Source organism: Hylaeus anthracinus, unplaced genomic scaffold (genome assembly GCF_026225885.1).
Source record: "Hylaeus anthracinus isolate JK02 unplaced genomic scaffold, UHH_iyHylAnth1.0_haploid 12001, whole genome shotgun sequence".
NCBI lineage: Eukaryota > Metazoa > Arthropoda > Insecta > Hymenoptera > Colletidae > Hylaeus > Hylaeus anthracinus.
The window spans coordinates 10,534,815-10,551,535 of NW_026534348.1; the positions used below are offsets into that span (position 1 = coordinate 10,534,815).

A 16,721-nucleotide genomic window follows, 5' to 3' on the forward strand; every position below is an offset into this window, starting at 1 on the left:
TTAAAGTCATTTTTACAAGTAACTTAGTAGTCCATTTATGTTTGCATTTATTTTAGAATCTGGTGTAACGAAAATATTCTTATAAAATAAATTAATTGCAATAAATAATAATAGATGTCTTAAATAAGTACTCGTCGCGAATATAAACATTATTTGTCATTATCATTAGTATTCAAATATTTATATACATTTATGGAGGTTAAAGACAAATATGTACAATTTTCTCGATAAACTAAAGTTCAAGATGGACGCTCTGTAACTCGAATAATACTCGAAATATCTATGTGTAACTAACTTGACATATGTACATGAATGTATTTATTGGAATGCATCAATGTAACTTTTCTAAAATTTTGTATTCCTAACAAAATTTGTTAATGAGTATCCCAATAAGCAAATGCAATACCATGCAAACTGTATAAATAAAGATGTTATGAAACGAACTATTGTAATTCACGGAGATAATGACTGTGTATTTAAAATGTTGATAAGGTTAAATGTCGACGTGTCGGGAGGATAATTATTTTAGTTAGTTTTTTCAAAGATACGCATGACTTGCCACGAAGTACATTTGAACAATATTCTTGTACAAAATTCTACAGTTATAAGTTCGTGCGAAATAACGTATATTTTTTAATAGTGTCATTACACCTTACTGTTACTTGTGATGAAAAAGTACACAAAATAATAAAAAAAACAATGTCTATATGAAACGTTTAAAATTAATCGTGAAAGTCACTCGAAGAAGTTTTAAATATTATTCTTAAAATTTATGTACTTAAATATTTGTAAACAATGTCATGGATAAGAGATAGCACGTTAAGTTGGTTGCAACTTTTGGCAACAAAAGTTATAAAAACTGGGCATATTCCTAAGCATGTGGCATTTATAATGGATGGTAATAGACGTTATGCGACTAAAAATGGAATAGAAAAAATAGAAGGACATACAAAAGGGTATGTATTAATGGAATGTGTTATATGTATATGCAATTTATACATGCTTTGTGTTAAATATGAATTGAAATTTTTAGATTTGATAAGTTTGCGGAAACTCTACAATGGTGTAGAGATGTTGGTATAAAAGAGGTGACATTTTATGCCTTTAGTATTGAAAATTTTAAAAGAAAAGATGAAGAAGTGAATGGACTTTTGAATCTCGCAGAGCAAAAATTTCGACGTCTTCTAGGTGAAAAGTATGCCACAATTGATTTGTAGTTATAAAAAATGTTCATTTTATTTTTGTAAAAGATATAGAGAGTAATAAATATTTTTATTACAGAGATAAAGCCAAAGAATATGGTTTATGTGTTCGTATAATTGGTAATTTGTCACTATTACCTCAAAATATACAAGAATTGATAGCAGAAACTATGATTTGTACTAAAGATCATACTAAAGTATTTCTTAACATTGCATTTGCTTACACATGTAAGTGTGTTTAAAAAATGGAGTACATGTAAAGTAAATTAAGCCACATTTACATTACAATCAATCTTATGAAATTCTAATAACAGTGGACAATTATTAAGAAACATAGAAAGGAATTAAATTTATACATTGTTTTCTTATACAACATTTTAGCAAGAGATGAAATTACACATGCCATTAAGGATGTAATTGAGGGTGTTCAAGGTGGTGATATTCTTCTGGATGACATAGATGAGAATTTAATTTCTAATTGCTTGTACACAAATAATTCACCAAATCCTGACTTATTAATTCGTACTTCTGGAGAAGTCAGATTTAGTGATTTTCTTATGTGGCAAGTAAGTTTATAAATTATTTTTTTTTGTACTGTGTTCCATTCTGTAAATTACTATTTTGTAATATATTTCAGATATCAAACACGTGTGTTTATTTCACTACCGTGCTATGGCCAGAATTTAATGTGTGGGATTTTCTTAATGCAATATTTTATTATCAAAGATGTTATTCTGATATACAAAAGATAATTAAAATACAAAATGTGAAGCCGATAATACAAAATAGTAGACAATTGACATACATTGATAAGTTACATCATAAAAGACAAATTGCACTTGAACGTATATATCCAGGAAATATTTAAACATGGTACTGAAGTGACATATTTAAATAATATTGATCATCATTATTTGATAAAAATTTATATATTCTACTTTGTATATTTATGTAAACAAAATGTATGTCTTTATAGAATTTTGCATTTATTATGTATATAAAAATAGTTTTGAAAAGTAGATTCTTTCTGCATTTTTTAAGGGTGTTAAAATATGTACAAATATGAAAATTATGAATGATTCGTAAGTCTTGTTATATTCTTATAAAAAAAATCTATAGATATTTTTATGCTGTGTGAATTTCTTTAAAAATTGAATTTAATATATAAAACTTCACAGATGGGTAAAATTTTATTTGAGTAATAGATAAGGGATAGAAACAATATATAGCGATTCGTTTAGGGGACGAAATATTTAATTCTGTAATTCAAATTCTAATTTTTATTGAAAGTGTTATGGATTTTGTTCATCTCGGTAAGATGTATGTTGACAAAGTAACGGAACTTTTGTGTGTACACATAAATTTATCCTTTCTTTTATTTTGTGTGTTTACAAGCTTGTATATTATTTGATGTATTACATATATATATATATATAAAATTTACAAATAAAATAATATTTTCTTGAAATATCCTGTACATTACATTTGTTGCAGCGTACTGTTGGCTTATTTTTTAATATTCTTTCATTTTTGCCTTTATACATCACAATTGACAGCCTTTTATAAATCCTTTCCATAAAAATTAAAATTTTCGAAATCTTCTAGCATACATCTACAATCGTATAAGGTATGTTCATTAAATAAATATTACGCAGCATGTAATATAAATAATAGGAGGCACATTATTGTAGTTCTTACTAGGTAGAAACATACAAACCTATGCATTTTTATATTTTGATATTCATGTAACATGTACACATATTTAAAAATAAGTAACATGTATTATATATACAATTGTATACTGTATTATAATTTCACACCTATTTTTACAAAAAACCATTTGGGAATTGTGTTAATTTATTGGTAATCAATCTTTCATCAATACTTAATTGATATTGAAGTTTTATAGATTGTATAAGACATAAAGCTTACTATTATAGCATGAAAAAAAAAAAAAAATAAATATACATGTTGAATTGAGTAACCTCCTCCTTATCGAAGTCTGTTAAAAATTGCACAGTTCTTGAAGTGAGTGCTACAAAGTCCTGAATTATTTCTATCCATGTAGATGTTTCTTTTTATAATTCTAATTAAAATAAAGTCTATAAATCTAAATAGGAGTTTTGTTGCATATTATTTAGAATTATAAGGTAAATGACGTCTAGCTGATGGCTGCCTCTGTCGTGCCAAAAAAGATTGTCCCTGACCTGAACTCAAGGCTGCTAGACGTTGATCTATTGCTTCTCTATGACAAGTTAAACCTAAATGATAGAAGGCAGATATTATTAGTTTTTCTTCCATTTCTTTGATTAATTTAGATTCTTTTAAAGATCGTTCCATATCTTCCATAATCTTTCGTTGTTCTAAGATCTGATTCCTTAAAACACCTATTTCGTTAGGAGATGAATTATTTTGTTTAGGATCTAAACTTTTTATAACACTTTTCGCTTTTTCCACATATTTTTTATAACGTTCTTCAAGTGCTGCATTATCACATTCTCTGCGCGATAATTTTTCTTGGAGAGCAAAAGCTTTTTGTTTTTGAGCTTGTAGTGCATTTTCTCGTTCTTCGATTTGAAGAATAAAACGTTCTTTTTCTCCTTGCACTCTTCGTAGTTCATCTTGTAACTGTGTTATTTTCTGTCCTAAATTGGTATTGTCAGGTTTATTCTCTCCACTTGACTGTTTTCCCAATACTTCTTCTAATCTATTTTCTAATTCAATTATTTTCTGATTAGCTTTACGATTTTCAGTTCTAAGTACATTTAATCTTTCCTCAGAATCTTCTAACACTGCTTGGACTGTAGGTAACTTATCATCGTTTCCTTTCTGCTTAAGTTTCAACATTTTATTTTCATGTTGTAAACATAGTAACTTTTCTTTAATTTCAAGAGGTATCATTTCTGTACTTGTAACTGCACTATCAGTACTAGGTTTTGCCATATTTTCTGCTGCCTGTAATTGTGTACACTTTAATTCTTCATTTGTTTCTTTTAAAGCATCTCTTTCAACAATTAGTCTGTCTCTTTCCCTTTGTAAAGTGCTTAACTTTGCTTCCATTTTTTTCCCTTCAAATTCAAGTTTATCACATTTGTTGGTTTGTTCATCTAATTTATGATTAACTTCAGCAAGTTGTTGTTTGCAAACTTCTAAATGATTGCGTAGCATTGCAGTTCGCTTTGATTCTTCCTCATAATCTATCTTAGACTGCAAATATTGTAAGTTCTCATCTTCCAATATTTTAACTTGCCGTTTCAAATCACTTAGGTCTTCCATTTTCTTTTTGTAGAATTCTATTGTAAGTTCATATTTAGTTACTTTATCTGCAGTTTCCCTTAATGCATCTACTTCATCTTTTAAATGATTAGCTTTGGCTGCTGTTTTTTGTAAATCTTCTTGTCTAGATCTTAACTCTAATACTTCTTTTTCTAATAGTTCTACCTTTAATCTATAATCATCTCTAGAAGTTTCCACCTTAAATAGCTCATCTTTAAGAGCTTCTACTTCTTTCCTTAAGCCAGAATATCTTAAAATAGAACCAGATTCTTCTGGATTATCAAATTCATCTAATCTTTCTTGAAGCTTCTTATTTTCTGCTACTAGTGCTGCTTTTTCTTCTTGTAAAAGCGATAACTGATGATCAAGTTCATGACACCTTTGTGCCAATTGTTCTTTCATGTCAACAGTTGTTTGAAGTTGTGTCAATAATCTTTGCTGAGTACCATCAGCTACATCCAAAGATTCAAAGTTAAGACTAGTACCTAAACTTAATTTTGGACCGTTCATATTACTTTCCAATTCTTGAATGCTTTGCATAATAGCTTGTTGAACAGTTTCTTCCATACCCATGATCCTTGTTATATATTGTTGCTTTTGATTACAATTAACTGCACATCCAAGAATCAATTGTAATAAACGACGTAATTCGTAATAATCGCAATGTTCACCAATTTTAGATGCATCGGGTTTAATATAACCTGATAACTGTTGATTTAAACATTCTATATAATATTCCATTACAGCTTCGATTATTTTCTTGAGGTTACTAACTTTTAACCTCCAGTTAGAACTGACATCGGGTTTAATCTTTGCCCTCCAAGCAGCAGTAAACCATTCTGGAGCAATTTGGGCTAAAACATCTGCTAAAGCAACACCATCGCTTATATCCTCCACTGTTGAGTGAGGTGCTGCAATGTCAAAAGTATCTAACCATTTAATTAAATTGTTTAACTGTTGATCGTCCATTACTATTTTCGATTAAAATCGTCAGAAATGATTTGTTGTCATAAACAATAATCTTACAACAAACGTGACTCTTAGTTTACAACTTATTTCGTTTTTCTTCGTTAGTTAGTATACAAAATGATACAAATCTTATCATCGCTATCCCATTTATAAATATTCTTCTCTAATTTATCTTCGATACAAATAACACAAGAATCATGTAAAAATACTACTCTGACAGTCGTTCATGTAGAATGGAAGTAGAAGTAGAGAAAAGTAGAGCAAATTAGACTTGGAACAAGTTGTAGTTACTTCGAGATACTTTTCCTTTTACCAGATTTGACGAAATTCCATCTAGATAACGAGTAACAAATAAGAGCAACGCTTCATCTAGATAAACGTCTATTCGCGAATTACGAATGAACTTTTATTTAGATACGAGTTATTTATGTAAGAATTATTCGTATAATCTATAATGCATGTAACATTCAACTCTGACGTTTAAGTAGTTCTGAGGTTGCGAGTGGTTCTGCTGTAAACAGAAATTCCATTTTATATTTGCAAAAATCACGTTGGCAGCAGTTTGCAAAGGGGCAAAGCGCAGATGCAGCGAAGTGGAAGTTTCGACGATGTCATTATTTCTCGTAATGCGAATAATAATTTGAAGGAGATACGAAGAATCCTCTAACAAAGTATGAATAAACGCAGCATTTACGCGTAAGTACGTTTTTATTTTGCACGATAGTATTAAATGAAACGAATGTATTTTTTATATTATGTACGATTGCTTTGATCTATTGTAAAAGCATTGAAAAGAGGTTTGTGTACAATTGTTTATTATTTAAGGAAAAGCAACACTTCTTAATATCAATATAATTTATTGAATAAATTGAATTTCTTTTTTCTTTTAAATAGAATGATACCTTTATAATCATTTTTATTTTGTTTCATGTACCATTTATTTTCGTATAGTAAGTAATAACTCAGTGACTTCAATTATGGCAACTGAAATGAAAGATAGTCCAATAAGGAGAAATGAAAAACAATGTAGTAATCCACGTGCTAAATTTTATAAAAAGCCTATTAAAAAGGATAACTATAACCTGAGTGTAGATAGTATTGATACTCCACAAGAAATAAGACGTCAGCGTTTACTACAGTTTCAGAAAAAGTATATATATTTCTTGTACATACTTGTAACTACATTTCATAAGAAATTATAGGAATAATAACAATTTTATTAACATTATCTGTTAGATGTAGAGATATTACATTTAATGTTGGACGAAGAATATTAGAGGAAGCCTTTAATTCTGAAGAAGATGAATTCGAAGAAGATATGGAAATTGACGAAAATGATAAAAAAAAGCATCATTTATCTAAACGAAATAAGTATTGTGCAAATCAATTAATGATGTCTGAATGGATGTTGGATGTACCTCAGGATCTGTTAGAAAAATGGATCATAGTTCCTTGCCCTCAAGGAAAAAGAACTTTAGTTGTTGCATGTAAAGTATGTTAAAAGAAAACAAATTAATATCTAACAAAGAAAAGAATAAAATCCTTTTGTTTTATTAGAATATATTATTTTGTAGGGCATAACTAATGCATATAATAAACGAGGTAACCGACTTGGAAAATTTTATTCAGCACTTCCAGGTGGTAATTCATATAGTCACAGAAGCAGTTGCACTATTATAGATTGTATTTGGATAAAGCAGCAGAAAATATATTACGTCTTAGATGTACTTGCATGGTCTAATCAGTCTTTAATGAATTGTGATGTAAGATTTTTAATTCTTACTTTTAACAGAGTTCCTTATAATTTATCATCATAATTATAAACTAAAATTAATCTTTTCTTGTTTTAGACTGAATTTAGATTGTTTTGGTTAAAATCCCAATTGGAGGAAAGAAAAGAGTTGCAAGAAAGAAATATACATGTGAATACATTTCCAATATTACCTCTACCACATATTAGTTGTAATACTGATATAGGTTCAGAATTAGCGAATCTTTCGCATTTACATCCTTTGGATGGCTTACTATTTTATCATCGTGATGGACAATACACAAAAGGTCGTACACCACTTGTAACATGGTTAAAACCTTTTATGTTACCTGAAGTACTTGGGATTCATCTACCAGCTTTACTTGATGAAAAACCTGATGGATATATAGATTTCAGATATTATATTCTTAATAGTAAAGCTAAGAAGAGAAAGGAAAAATTGGAGAGTCAAGTAAGATCAATTGTTTTTAAAATGACTCATTTTATTAATTAAATAATTGAGCTAATTTTTGTATTTTTTGTTACCATAGATGGAAATTACAGACGGGGATTCATAGAAATGAAATTTTGTTTTATTTATAAGAACGAGCTCCATATAGAAGTGAAATGTAATTGACTTATTAAAGATTTTATTACTACTATATTTTATAAATATAACTTGATTGTACAAAAAATAATAATGAATATCATTTATAAGAATAATATTTATGCTATATATATTTAAAAAAAAATACATTACTACGCAAATAAATACAAATATATATGTTACAATTTGAAGATTACAGCGTTATTACGTTCATTTGCATCATTATTTGATCAAGTTTGTATATATGTACGTTAAACAATTCTATACAATTCTCGTATATAACGAGACTACCATTCAAAATATCTCAAAATTAAGTGTGTGAAATATATCAAGAGCTTTTTGATTTAAATACAATAGAACACGATTCATGATGTCCATATTTCTTACTTTCATCTGAAAATAAAAATATGATATTAAATATCAATAGAAAAAAAAATTATAAAAATTAAGAATGTTTTTATTTACTCTGTTTTCCATTATAGTAAATACGGGTAAATGAATTTTGCATAACATGCACAGCCCTATCTGTAGACCAGCTATTTGTAACATTTGAGTATGTAAAACTTCCCGATATTTTTCTATATGTTCCAAATCAAAGGAAATTCCATCATTTTCATCATCACTTTGATCTTTTATAATTCTAAAATTCAATATATTTTTATTATTATTCCACATAGTATACTATGTATATTTTAAGTAATGTTGTTATATTTTTTGCATCAGTAGTAGTAAATATTGATTACTTTTTAATACTTGTGAACATACACTGTTAACATTTTTATTAAATCCGAAACTTGAAAATTTAATATTATTGTATCTGTATCTGAAGGTTTTGTCATTTTGTACTCCATGCAAATTTTGTCTGTATGCTTCAAATGTTCTTCATTATTAACTGGAGCAATTACAATAGGAACAAGCCATATTAAATCATCCTCTAAAGCAGGTAATGGAACAACCATACAATCAAACATGTGACCTAACACATTGTGAACAATTTTCATACAACTTTTTGTACCACGACATAACAGGAGAGGTAACCTGATACAATTAGGAATAGTTAATTCTTTGTTAATGGTTTTCCAAGATAGAAGCATTCCTGTATAAATGCATTTTTCTGTACTTTCTTCGTGGCTGTACTTTCTGGCATAAACTTCAACCTGTAATTAGTTATTTATTACTCACAAAATATATAATAATAGTTATGTAATATTCCCATTAAATACATGTTAAAAACTATAACCACTTTCTATTATATTTTGAATACGCATATTTTATAAGGTAATCATATGAAATATATTTTTTACAGCATGTATTTTATTGTTGATAAAAAATAATACCTTTATTGGTGGTGGATCCATTGGACTGGGTCTTGTTTGAACATTGTCCATAATATACATCTTTGCATTGTACATAACATCTTCTTGTGCTAAATTTGTTGCCACTTCTTCCCTTAAGCGTTTTGCATATTGTTTTAAATGTACCTCATCTTGATGAAAATTAAATAAAGTAGATACACCAAAAATAGTCCATGTTTTATATAATAATTCTATAAAGATGGTAACATAAGCATTAACATACTTTAATTGAATGTATTTCAAATATTATTTAATTTCATTGGTAAGAACAGTAAAAATAAATTGGTTAAAACATTTGATAACTAAATACTTTTAAATACTTTTTTCTTTAAATAATATTTTGAAGAAAGTAATAAATTTTAGAATGCATAGAATATACTCTTAAAGTTTAACTCTGTGTAATGTAATAATATAACTAAAGCTACCTTCTAATGTGTCAGTAGGACTATCCGTTTCAGATGCAGAATTAGAACCTAAAACAAATTGTTGCCTTTCTCTTGTTCGAGGCGTCCAAGTCGTACACATTGTATAGCAAGTCCTTCGCAGAGTCTCTTCCTTATTATAATATAATAAAATTGAAAAATGCACGATTCATTTGACCTTTTGTATTTTTTACTAATTCGAAAATGTTTGAAATTTAATGCAACTTCAGACAATCAGGCCAAGCATATAGAAAATTATGCTATGAAAGTAAACTTGCAATGATGTTCATCAATACACTAGACATGTAGTTGTCATGTCTACTACCACCGTATAGTGCAAGTTAATTAAAAACGTGTATGTAAGATATTATTATTATTATTGATATTAGTAATAGTATAGTTCAGTGTCTAGTCCCTTCACGTACTCATAAATGTACGTAAATAGAAAATGAGAAAGATCTATTCAAGAAAGCCACCGCTTACTAAGCCGCTCAGTGAGCGGGATTTTAATCTTAGTGGCGCCATCGGTGGGAAAACGCTTAAGTTTGTAGTGAAATGAGTTCCGACTCTTTTGGTAAGATTCCCACTAACTAATGTTTTTATGTTTATTACTGCATTTACATATGTAAAGGTAGATAAATGTTTAAACAGTATACTGAAATAATATGTTGTAATGTTATGAAGCAAAGAAATGAAAAATAAAGAATAATTGATTGAAAGATATCGGTGGCGCTATCTTACAAAAACAGTGGGAACTATTTTCACTACAAACCTGGGCGTTTTCCCACCGATGGCGCTACTAGTATTAAAATCCCGCTCACTGAGCGGCTTAGTGAGCGGTAATCTTTCTGGTAGCCTTCTGTTGCATTTATATAGCGTGTAGTAATATTTATATGTGCTTTAGGGAAATTTTACATAAGATATTAAATAGTTAAATATACGTTATAAATACAGTCGAAAATTTTAAAAAGTTTGCAAAGTATATCACTGTCACAGTTAAAGAATTTCGGAAATACGTAACAAGTAATCTTCTTCAGCATAGAAAAATCCCTGTTGGCAAATAATGACCGTAATGTGAGGATGAATGATATGTTTGAATCATTTTCTTAGTTTAACTTTAGGTATTGCTTGCTTTTCCATAATACCAATATAAAATACTGATAATATTATTAAATAACGTAAAATGTATAAAACTATACTTTCGATATACGAAAGTGACGTGTAACTTGGTGTGCGTGAAATGAGCTCCATTGGCATACATGGATATGTGTTCGCGATGTCGGGAAATTGAACTTCAGTGTGTTTACGTTATCTCCCGCGCAAAAACGTTAAAAGTTCAACGTTCGATATATTAATTTCTTTTTATAGCAGACAATATTTTAACATCTGAATGTTCACTATCAAAGAGTTATGGGTACAATAGAGATCACATTTCCGTTTGGTGGACAACCAGCGAAAATATTAAAATGGAGGGTCCGAATGGATGCAATGGTTTCAGCTGGCAGAATATTGTTTTTATATCAAAATATAACGCCTGGAACAGAAGATGGCAAGGGTCCTGAGAAAAAGTTTCGAGCCACACGATTTGGACGTGTCACGAAACTTTTGGCAAAAGAAGGAGATATTGTTCAGCCTGGGTACACATTTTTCTTAACCTTACGTTTGCAAGCTTTATTAATTTAAAAGCGTGACGTGAATTTCCAATTTAGAAATTTTAAATATTTATTACGAATACAAATTAAACACATAATTTCTTACTAAGATCAAAAAGCATCGATTGAAAGTTATCCTTTTAAATAAGATTATTGTAATGTATTATCAGTTTCCATAAATTTTTTATTTGTTTCAAAATTTGCATAAGTGATTAGTATTTCAGGCAATTGATAATGACATTAGAAGGATGTCGACATCCTACTGTAATGAAGGATTTATGTGCTGAATGTGGTGTAGATTTAAGGGTTGAAGGAATTGGTAAAGAGAGTGAAAGTACAAAAATATCGCAAGCCAGTGTACCAATGGTACATAGTGTGCCAGAATTAAAAGTATGCCCAGAATTAGCTGAAAAGATTGGGAAAGAGGATGAACAACGTCTTTTAAGTGATCGCAAGTTAGCGTTACTTGTTGATCTTGATCAAACAATTGTCCATACTACAAATGATAATGTTCCTCCTAATATGAAGGTACACAGGCATATGTTGTATGAATGATTGGATCAGCATTATTAATGCATTTTTTGCAGGATGTTTATCACTATCAACTTTATGGACCAAATTCCCCATGGTATCATACACGTTTAAGGCCTAATACTCGGCACTTTCTCTCTGAAATGAGTCGTTTATATGAATTACATATATGTACATTTGGAGCAAGAAATTACGCGCATACTGTAGCTGCATTATTAGACAAAGATGGAGTTTTATTCTCTCATAGAATACTTTCAAGGGATGAATGTTTTGATCCTGCATCGAAAACAGCTAATCTTAAGTATGATTATAAAAATATTTCATTCGATTTATTTACTCCTATTTCTGTGTACATAGTATATATAAAAGAATCTACTCATTACAGAGCTTTGTTTCCCTGTGGAGATGATCTGGTATGCATTATAGATGACAGAGAGGATGTATGGCAAGGATGTGGAAATTTGGTTCAAGTAAAACCTTATCATTTTTTCCGTCACACTGGTGATATACATGCACCACCTGGACTAGAAAAAAATGACATAGCACAAACTGATGGCTCAGTTTTACCCGAAGTACAAAATACGAATGAATCTTGTATTGATGGTAACCAACGCGAAACCGATGAAAACGGCGCTTCTGAATTATCGAGCGTAGTTACAACAGACAATAGTTGCGAAAAAAAAATTCAGGAAACGACAGAAGACAAAGAGAATGTGCGCGAATGTAAAGATAAGAAAGATGTAAATACCAAAGATGATATTACGAAAAATACGGATCAAAATCTTAACTCTAGCGACGAAAACAAGGATAACATAATATTAGAAGGAAAAGAAGCCAAACTATCGACAGAATCGGCACAAGATAATAAAGAGGAAGATACGAAATATAATGAAAATAATGTTTTAGACGAAGATGATGATGATTATTTATTGTATTTAGAAGATATTCTTCGAAGGATTCACGCAGAATTTTATGCCATTACGGAACAAGAAACAAGGCGCAGGTCATTACGAGACATCATTCCCCGAGTGCGAGCACAAGTACTAAAAGGAGTACATTTAACTTTCAGTGGATTAATACCTACTCATCAGAAACTTCATCAAAGTCGAGCATATAAAGTTGCCAGAGCGTTTGGAGCAGAAGTATCACAAGTAATTTATTAACGTTTGTTCATTATACTGACGTGTATCTATCTGATTTTTATCTATCGCAATACATCATTATGTTTTAGGATTTATCTGATAAAACTACTCATCTGGTAGCTATTAAACCTGGCACAGCTAAAGCTAATGCAGCTAAAAAAAATGGAAATATAAAAATTGTAAATCCAGATTGGCTTTGGACTTGTGCAGAACGTTGGGAACATGTTGATGAACGATTATTTCCACTTACTATAAAGGTATAGTAAGTTTTCATGGCTACTATAAATGTAATCGTACAAATGAAATAATAAGCTTGACCATTTCTAATTTCAATAAATACATATTTTCAGGCTCGTGCTTCTAGAATACCACCTCCTCACTGTAGCAGCCCAGAACGTGTCGAAGATCAAGAAAAGGGAATCGAAAATAATTTCGCCGATACTATTAATCCGCTAATGTCATTTACACCAGAAGAAATAGAAATTATGGATAAAGAAGTTGAAGAAGATATGGATGAGCAAGAAATGGAAGCACCTGTTTTTGATGCAGAGGATGCAGATTGCGTAGAAGAATGTGATAACAATGTTCGCGATGGGGGTTCCGATTCCGAGGATTGTGAACGTATGTATAATATATACATTTTATGAATGTATGAAATATTTCTAAACGATGTGAAATAATTATTATTTAATTGTCAAACAGAGTATGACATATGCGAACCAAGAAGAAAGAGGAAGAAACTTTCCAATGAAAGTTCTGAAGATGATGATTCGAGTGGAAAAGAAGATACATTGGATGATGATGACGATGATGATCCTGTAACACGTTTTAGGAGAGGAGAAGATATACCTGATGATTTAGATTTAGGTGATAATTCACAAGATTCGGTCGAAGATCTTGAAATAATGGACAACGAAGATGACCGAGAATGGAATGCAATGGGAGCTGCGCTTGAAAGGGAATTTCTTTCTGAATGATTAATTACAAAGCTGTTTTCTTGTTTTTATGAATTAATTAAGTCATCGCATTATTTGTAAATTTCAAGTTGAGCAATTTTAATAATAATTACTAATAATATTTAAAACAGTTAACACATTTGTAGAATTTTGGACAGAGTAGCTTAATGTAATTTTACTTTGAGTAAAAAAAAATAATATACCACGTTCGTAACGAATGATACAAAGAAAATGTTTTGTATTTAATTATTGAATTTTAAATATATATGCACAAAAATCATATATAGAATTAATATCGTATTTCTAATAAATTATTATTTTAGTATTATTCCCCTTATTACTCTTTCTAAAAGTACTGCTTTATTTATATAAAAATCTACTGTCTTTGAACGAACTGAAGATAACAATGCATTTTTCTATCCAAGTATTTTAAATAACATTTTATACCGACATTGGAATGTATCAAGAAGTTCAAAAATAAATCATAGTGCTTATTTCTTCTAATGTAAGGTCTTTATTGATTACTTAAAAACTTAAAATATACGAATTATTTCGGATTTACCATATATGGATCATCATTATTTTTTGGATCATCATTATACTTGACATTAATCTCTTTATCTGTAAAATCTCGTATGCCTTCCATGGTACCTCTTGGTGGTGCTTCATCGTATTTAAACCCAGATTCCAATTCTCCAAATAATTTTGCATCTTCGTCAATAAACTGCCTAATTTTGTATAGATGGAATTAATGTTTAATGGATTTCAAAAGATAAATTACATTGACTGAAATGTTTATTATTTACATTAAAAATAAAGCATACATACCTATATCGTCCTGCGACAACTGGTTTACCAGTTATAGGATCAGTTATATCACCCATTGGGAAAACAACATCAGTAACCTACAAACGTGATTGATTACGTACATAATAATTAAATCACTGTTTTGATATAAATACCAATATAAATACTATTTATGTTGGTGCATGAAATATACCTTGTGAGTAATAATACGAGTCAGTTTTTCTGGTAAATTTTGTATTAACACAGTATCGCCGACTTTGCAACGTTTATCAGGGTCAATAGCATAAATAAATTCATATTTGCTGAAATACTGTAACACGAGAGAAGATCACATAACCTCAACTACACGTTTGCGAAAGCCATCCGATTTTACATACCATTGAAAGATATTTGTCGAAATCTGAAAGACGTACGCGTATTTTAACAGCATTTTGTTTAGTTGAAGGGACACATACACCTAATAAATATCTAAGTACTGGTGTTGTTACGGCTTTTTGTGCCATCTTCACTGTTCTAATAAATACGATGTATCCGTTTTCTTAGAGCTGAACATTGCTGAAGATCGATAGCAATGATTGGTATCAATTAGAGATGGCGTGTAAAATCACTAACCGTTATTTATCACAGTGATCGCAAAATCATGATTACGATGGTGATTTAATTTCATACACGAGCGTGACCGTGATTCTTTTATCTTGCTAGAATTGTGTCATCACAATTCTTGATTTTAATTAAATTACTTTTTATAAAATGTTTCAATATGTATAGTTTGGATAAAAAATCCGCATATAATACCAATTTCAATTTTCTTTATTAAGTAAACTAGTAGATCATTTATTTTGTGTGGTGGCTACTTCAGTCCCATGCGAAAGAATATTTTCTAAAGTAGGATTACTTTTAACGGAAAAAAGAAACAGATTGCAAGCAGAGAAATTTATTCTTGAACAGCAATACATATATGTTACTAAGCAACTACAGTTACTTATTTGTCATTATATATATTTTATTCCATTGTTATTTTGTTCTTTGTATTTTATTTATAGTATTCGCATTATGTTTTATGTATTAATTATATTATTTTCTAACAGTGTTAGAAAAGTCTTACAGTCTTTTGTAAAAGTCTAAAGACACTTACAACTAAAGTAAGACTTGCAATTCATAATTATTGACTTATATTCATTACTCTTCACTGTTCCTCATTAAAGCATTCCTTTATTTACTATTCTTTACTTTACTTTATTTTATGCGGTGTAGGTAAAACGCGTTTTTGTTTTGATGTCGTTAACCCTTTGCTTACGACTGTACGCGCCGCGGGAGTAACGCCACTGAACGGGGCATCGCGGCGCGAAATGTGCCGCACCCATTCACACAGGTCATCCCGCGGGCCCGCGGTCGGCTATAGTTGGACCCGTACACACAGGACGTCGCGCGGCCGCCGACTATAGTCGGCACCCGTACACACAGGTCGTCACGCGGCCGCCGACTATAGTCGGCATCCGTAACAAAAGGGTTAATTACATATGTGTATACTTATGTAGAATATATGTAAAATATACTGGTAAGGGTGTTTTTCATTACGATACATTTACATTTAGGCTGAAGATTCTAACAACGTGTGCAAGGAACGGTTATGTTCTTCACTAATCAGAAGCGATCACGAAAAATCACGAATCACTGTGAAAAATCACCGTGATTGGCAACGAACGTGATCGAATCACGAGTGATTCACAAGTAGCAGTTCTAGCCATCTCTAGTATCAATTGGCATCCTTGGTTTCCAGTAGAAGATTTAACAATGTACAAACTTATGTAATAACGAAAATAATAATAATAATAATAATGCCGAAGCCGTGTCCCACGAGCGCGCAGCCACGCTGGGAGGCTGCCCAGCCGGATCGGTGGACGGCTCGGCTGATAGGGGATCTGGCCACCTGGATATCCAGGACCCATGGTGAGGTGAATTTTTACCTCACCCAGTTCCTCACAGGCCACGGATACTTCCGTGCGTATACAGGGTGTCCCAAAAGTCGGAGAGGAGCCGGAAATTGGGGGT

General features: G+C 30.5%; 6 protein-coding genes across 9 annotated transcripts; 3 read left to right on the forward strand and 3 right to left on the reverse strand.

The window, feature by feature from the left end:
* Positions 1 to 55: 55 nt before the first annotated feature.
* Positions 56 to 3,165, forward strand: LOC128891372 (dehydrodolichyl diphosphate synthase complex subunit DHDDS). The gene is made up of 5 exons (XM_054150818.1): positions 56 to 956; positions 1,034 to 1,195; positions 1,282 to 1,430; positions 1,584 to 1,768; positions 1,840 to 3,165. The coding sequence occupies exons 1-5, from the start codon at positions 796 to 798 to the stop codon at positions 2,068 to 2,070; spliced, it is 888 nt and encodes a 295-aa protein (XP_054006793.1). The 5' UTR covers positions 56 to 795; the 3' UTR covers positions 2,071 to 3,165.
* Positions 3,166 to 3,317: 152 nt separating this feature from the next.
* Positions 3,318 to 5,772, reverse strand: LOC128891348 (protein Hook homolog 3). Its single transcript, XM_054150780.1, has one exon. It carries the CDS (start codon positions 5,445 to 5,447, stop codon positions 3,336 to 3,338), a length of 2,112 nt encoding a protein of 703 aa, XP_054006755.1. The 5' UTR covers positions 5,448 to 5,772; the 3' UTR covers positions 3,318 to 3,335.
* A 143-nt stretch (positions 5,773 to 5,915) lies between these two features.
* Positions 5,916 to 8,000, forward strand: LOC128891368 (snurportin-1). Its single transcript, XM_054150813.1, has 6 exons — positions 5,916 to 6,143; positions 6,399 to 6,597; positions 6,684 to 6,939; positions 7,022 to 7,210; positions 7,298 to 7,669; positions 7,749 to 8,000. Exons 2-6 carry the CDS (start codon positions 6,425 to 6,427, stop codon positions 7,773 to 7,775), a joined length of 1,017 nt encoding a protein of 338 aa, XP_054006788.1. The 5' UTR covers positions 5,916 to 6,143; positions 6,399 to 6,424; the 3' UTR covers positions 7,776 to 8,000.
* LOC128891370 (uncharacterized) lies at positions 7,905 to 9,902 on the reverse strand. Its single transcript, XM_054150816.1, has 5 exons — positions 9,585 to 9,902; positions 9,142 to 9,350; positions 8,570 to 8,961; positions 8,270 to 8,444; positions 7,905 to 8,197 (listed from the first exon to the last, which is right to left on the reverse strand). Exons 1-5 carry the CDS (start codon positions 9,682 to 9,684, stop codon positions 8,099 to 8,101), a joined length of 975 nt encoding a protein of 324 aa, XP_054006791.1. The 5' UTR covers positions 9,685 to 9,902; the 3' UTR covers positions 7,905 to 8,098.
* Positions 9,903 to 10,465: 563 nt separating this feature from the next.
* LOC128891347 (RNA polymerase II subunit A C-terminal domain phosphatase) lies at positions 10,466 to 14,144 on the forward strand. 4 transcript variants are annotated; one of them, XM_054150777.1, is made up of 8 exons: positions 10,466 to 10,702; positions 10,950 to 11,218; positions 11,458 to 11,761; positions 11,821 to 12,065; positions 12,150 to 12,915; positions 12,996 to 13,163; positions 13,257 to 13,527; positions 13,609 to 14,144. In XM_054150777.1, exons 2-8 carry the CDS (start codon positions 10,992 to 10,994, stop codon positions 13,881 to 13,883), a joined length of 2,256 nt encoding a protein of 751 aa, XP_054006752.1. In that variant the 5' UTR covers positions 10,466 to 10,702; positions 10,950 to 10,991; the 3' UTR covers positions 13,884 to 14,144. The 4 variants fall into 4 exon arrangements, with proteins under 4 accessions (XP_054006752.1, XP_054006753.1, XP_054006750.1 ...); XM_054150778.1 differs by having other exon boundaries at positions 10,466 to 10,655; XM_054150775.1 differs by lacking the exon at positions 10,466 to 10,702 and having other exon boundaries at positions 10,734 to 11,218.
* A 209-nt stretch (positions 14,145 to 14,353) lies between these two features.
* On the reverse strand, positions 14,354 to 15,243 carry LOC128891390 (28S ribosomal protein S17, mitochondrial). The gene is made up of 4 exons (XM_054150841.1): positions 15,047 to 15,243; positions 14,863 to 14,979; positions 14,691 to 14,767; positions 14,354 to 14,590 (listed from the first exon to the last, which is right to left on the reverse strand). Exons 1-4 carry the CDS (start codon positions 15,170 to 15,172, stop codon positions 14,410 to 14,412), a joined length of 501 nt encoding a protein of 166 aa, XP_054006816.1. The 5' UTR covers positions 15,173 to 15,243; the 3' UTR covers positions 14,354 to 14,409.
* Between the last annotated feature and the right edge of the window lie 1,478 nt (positions 15,244 to 16,721).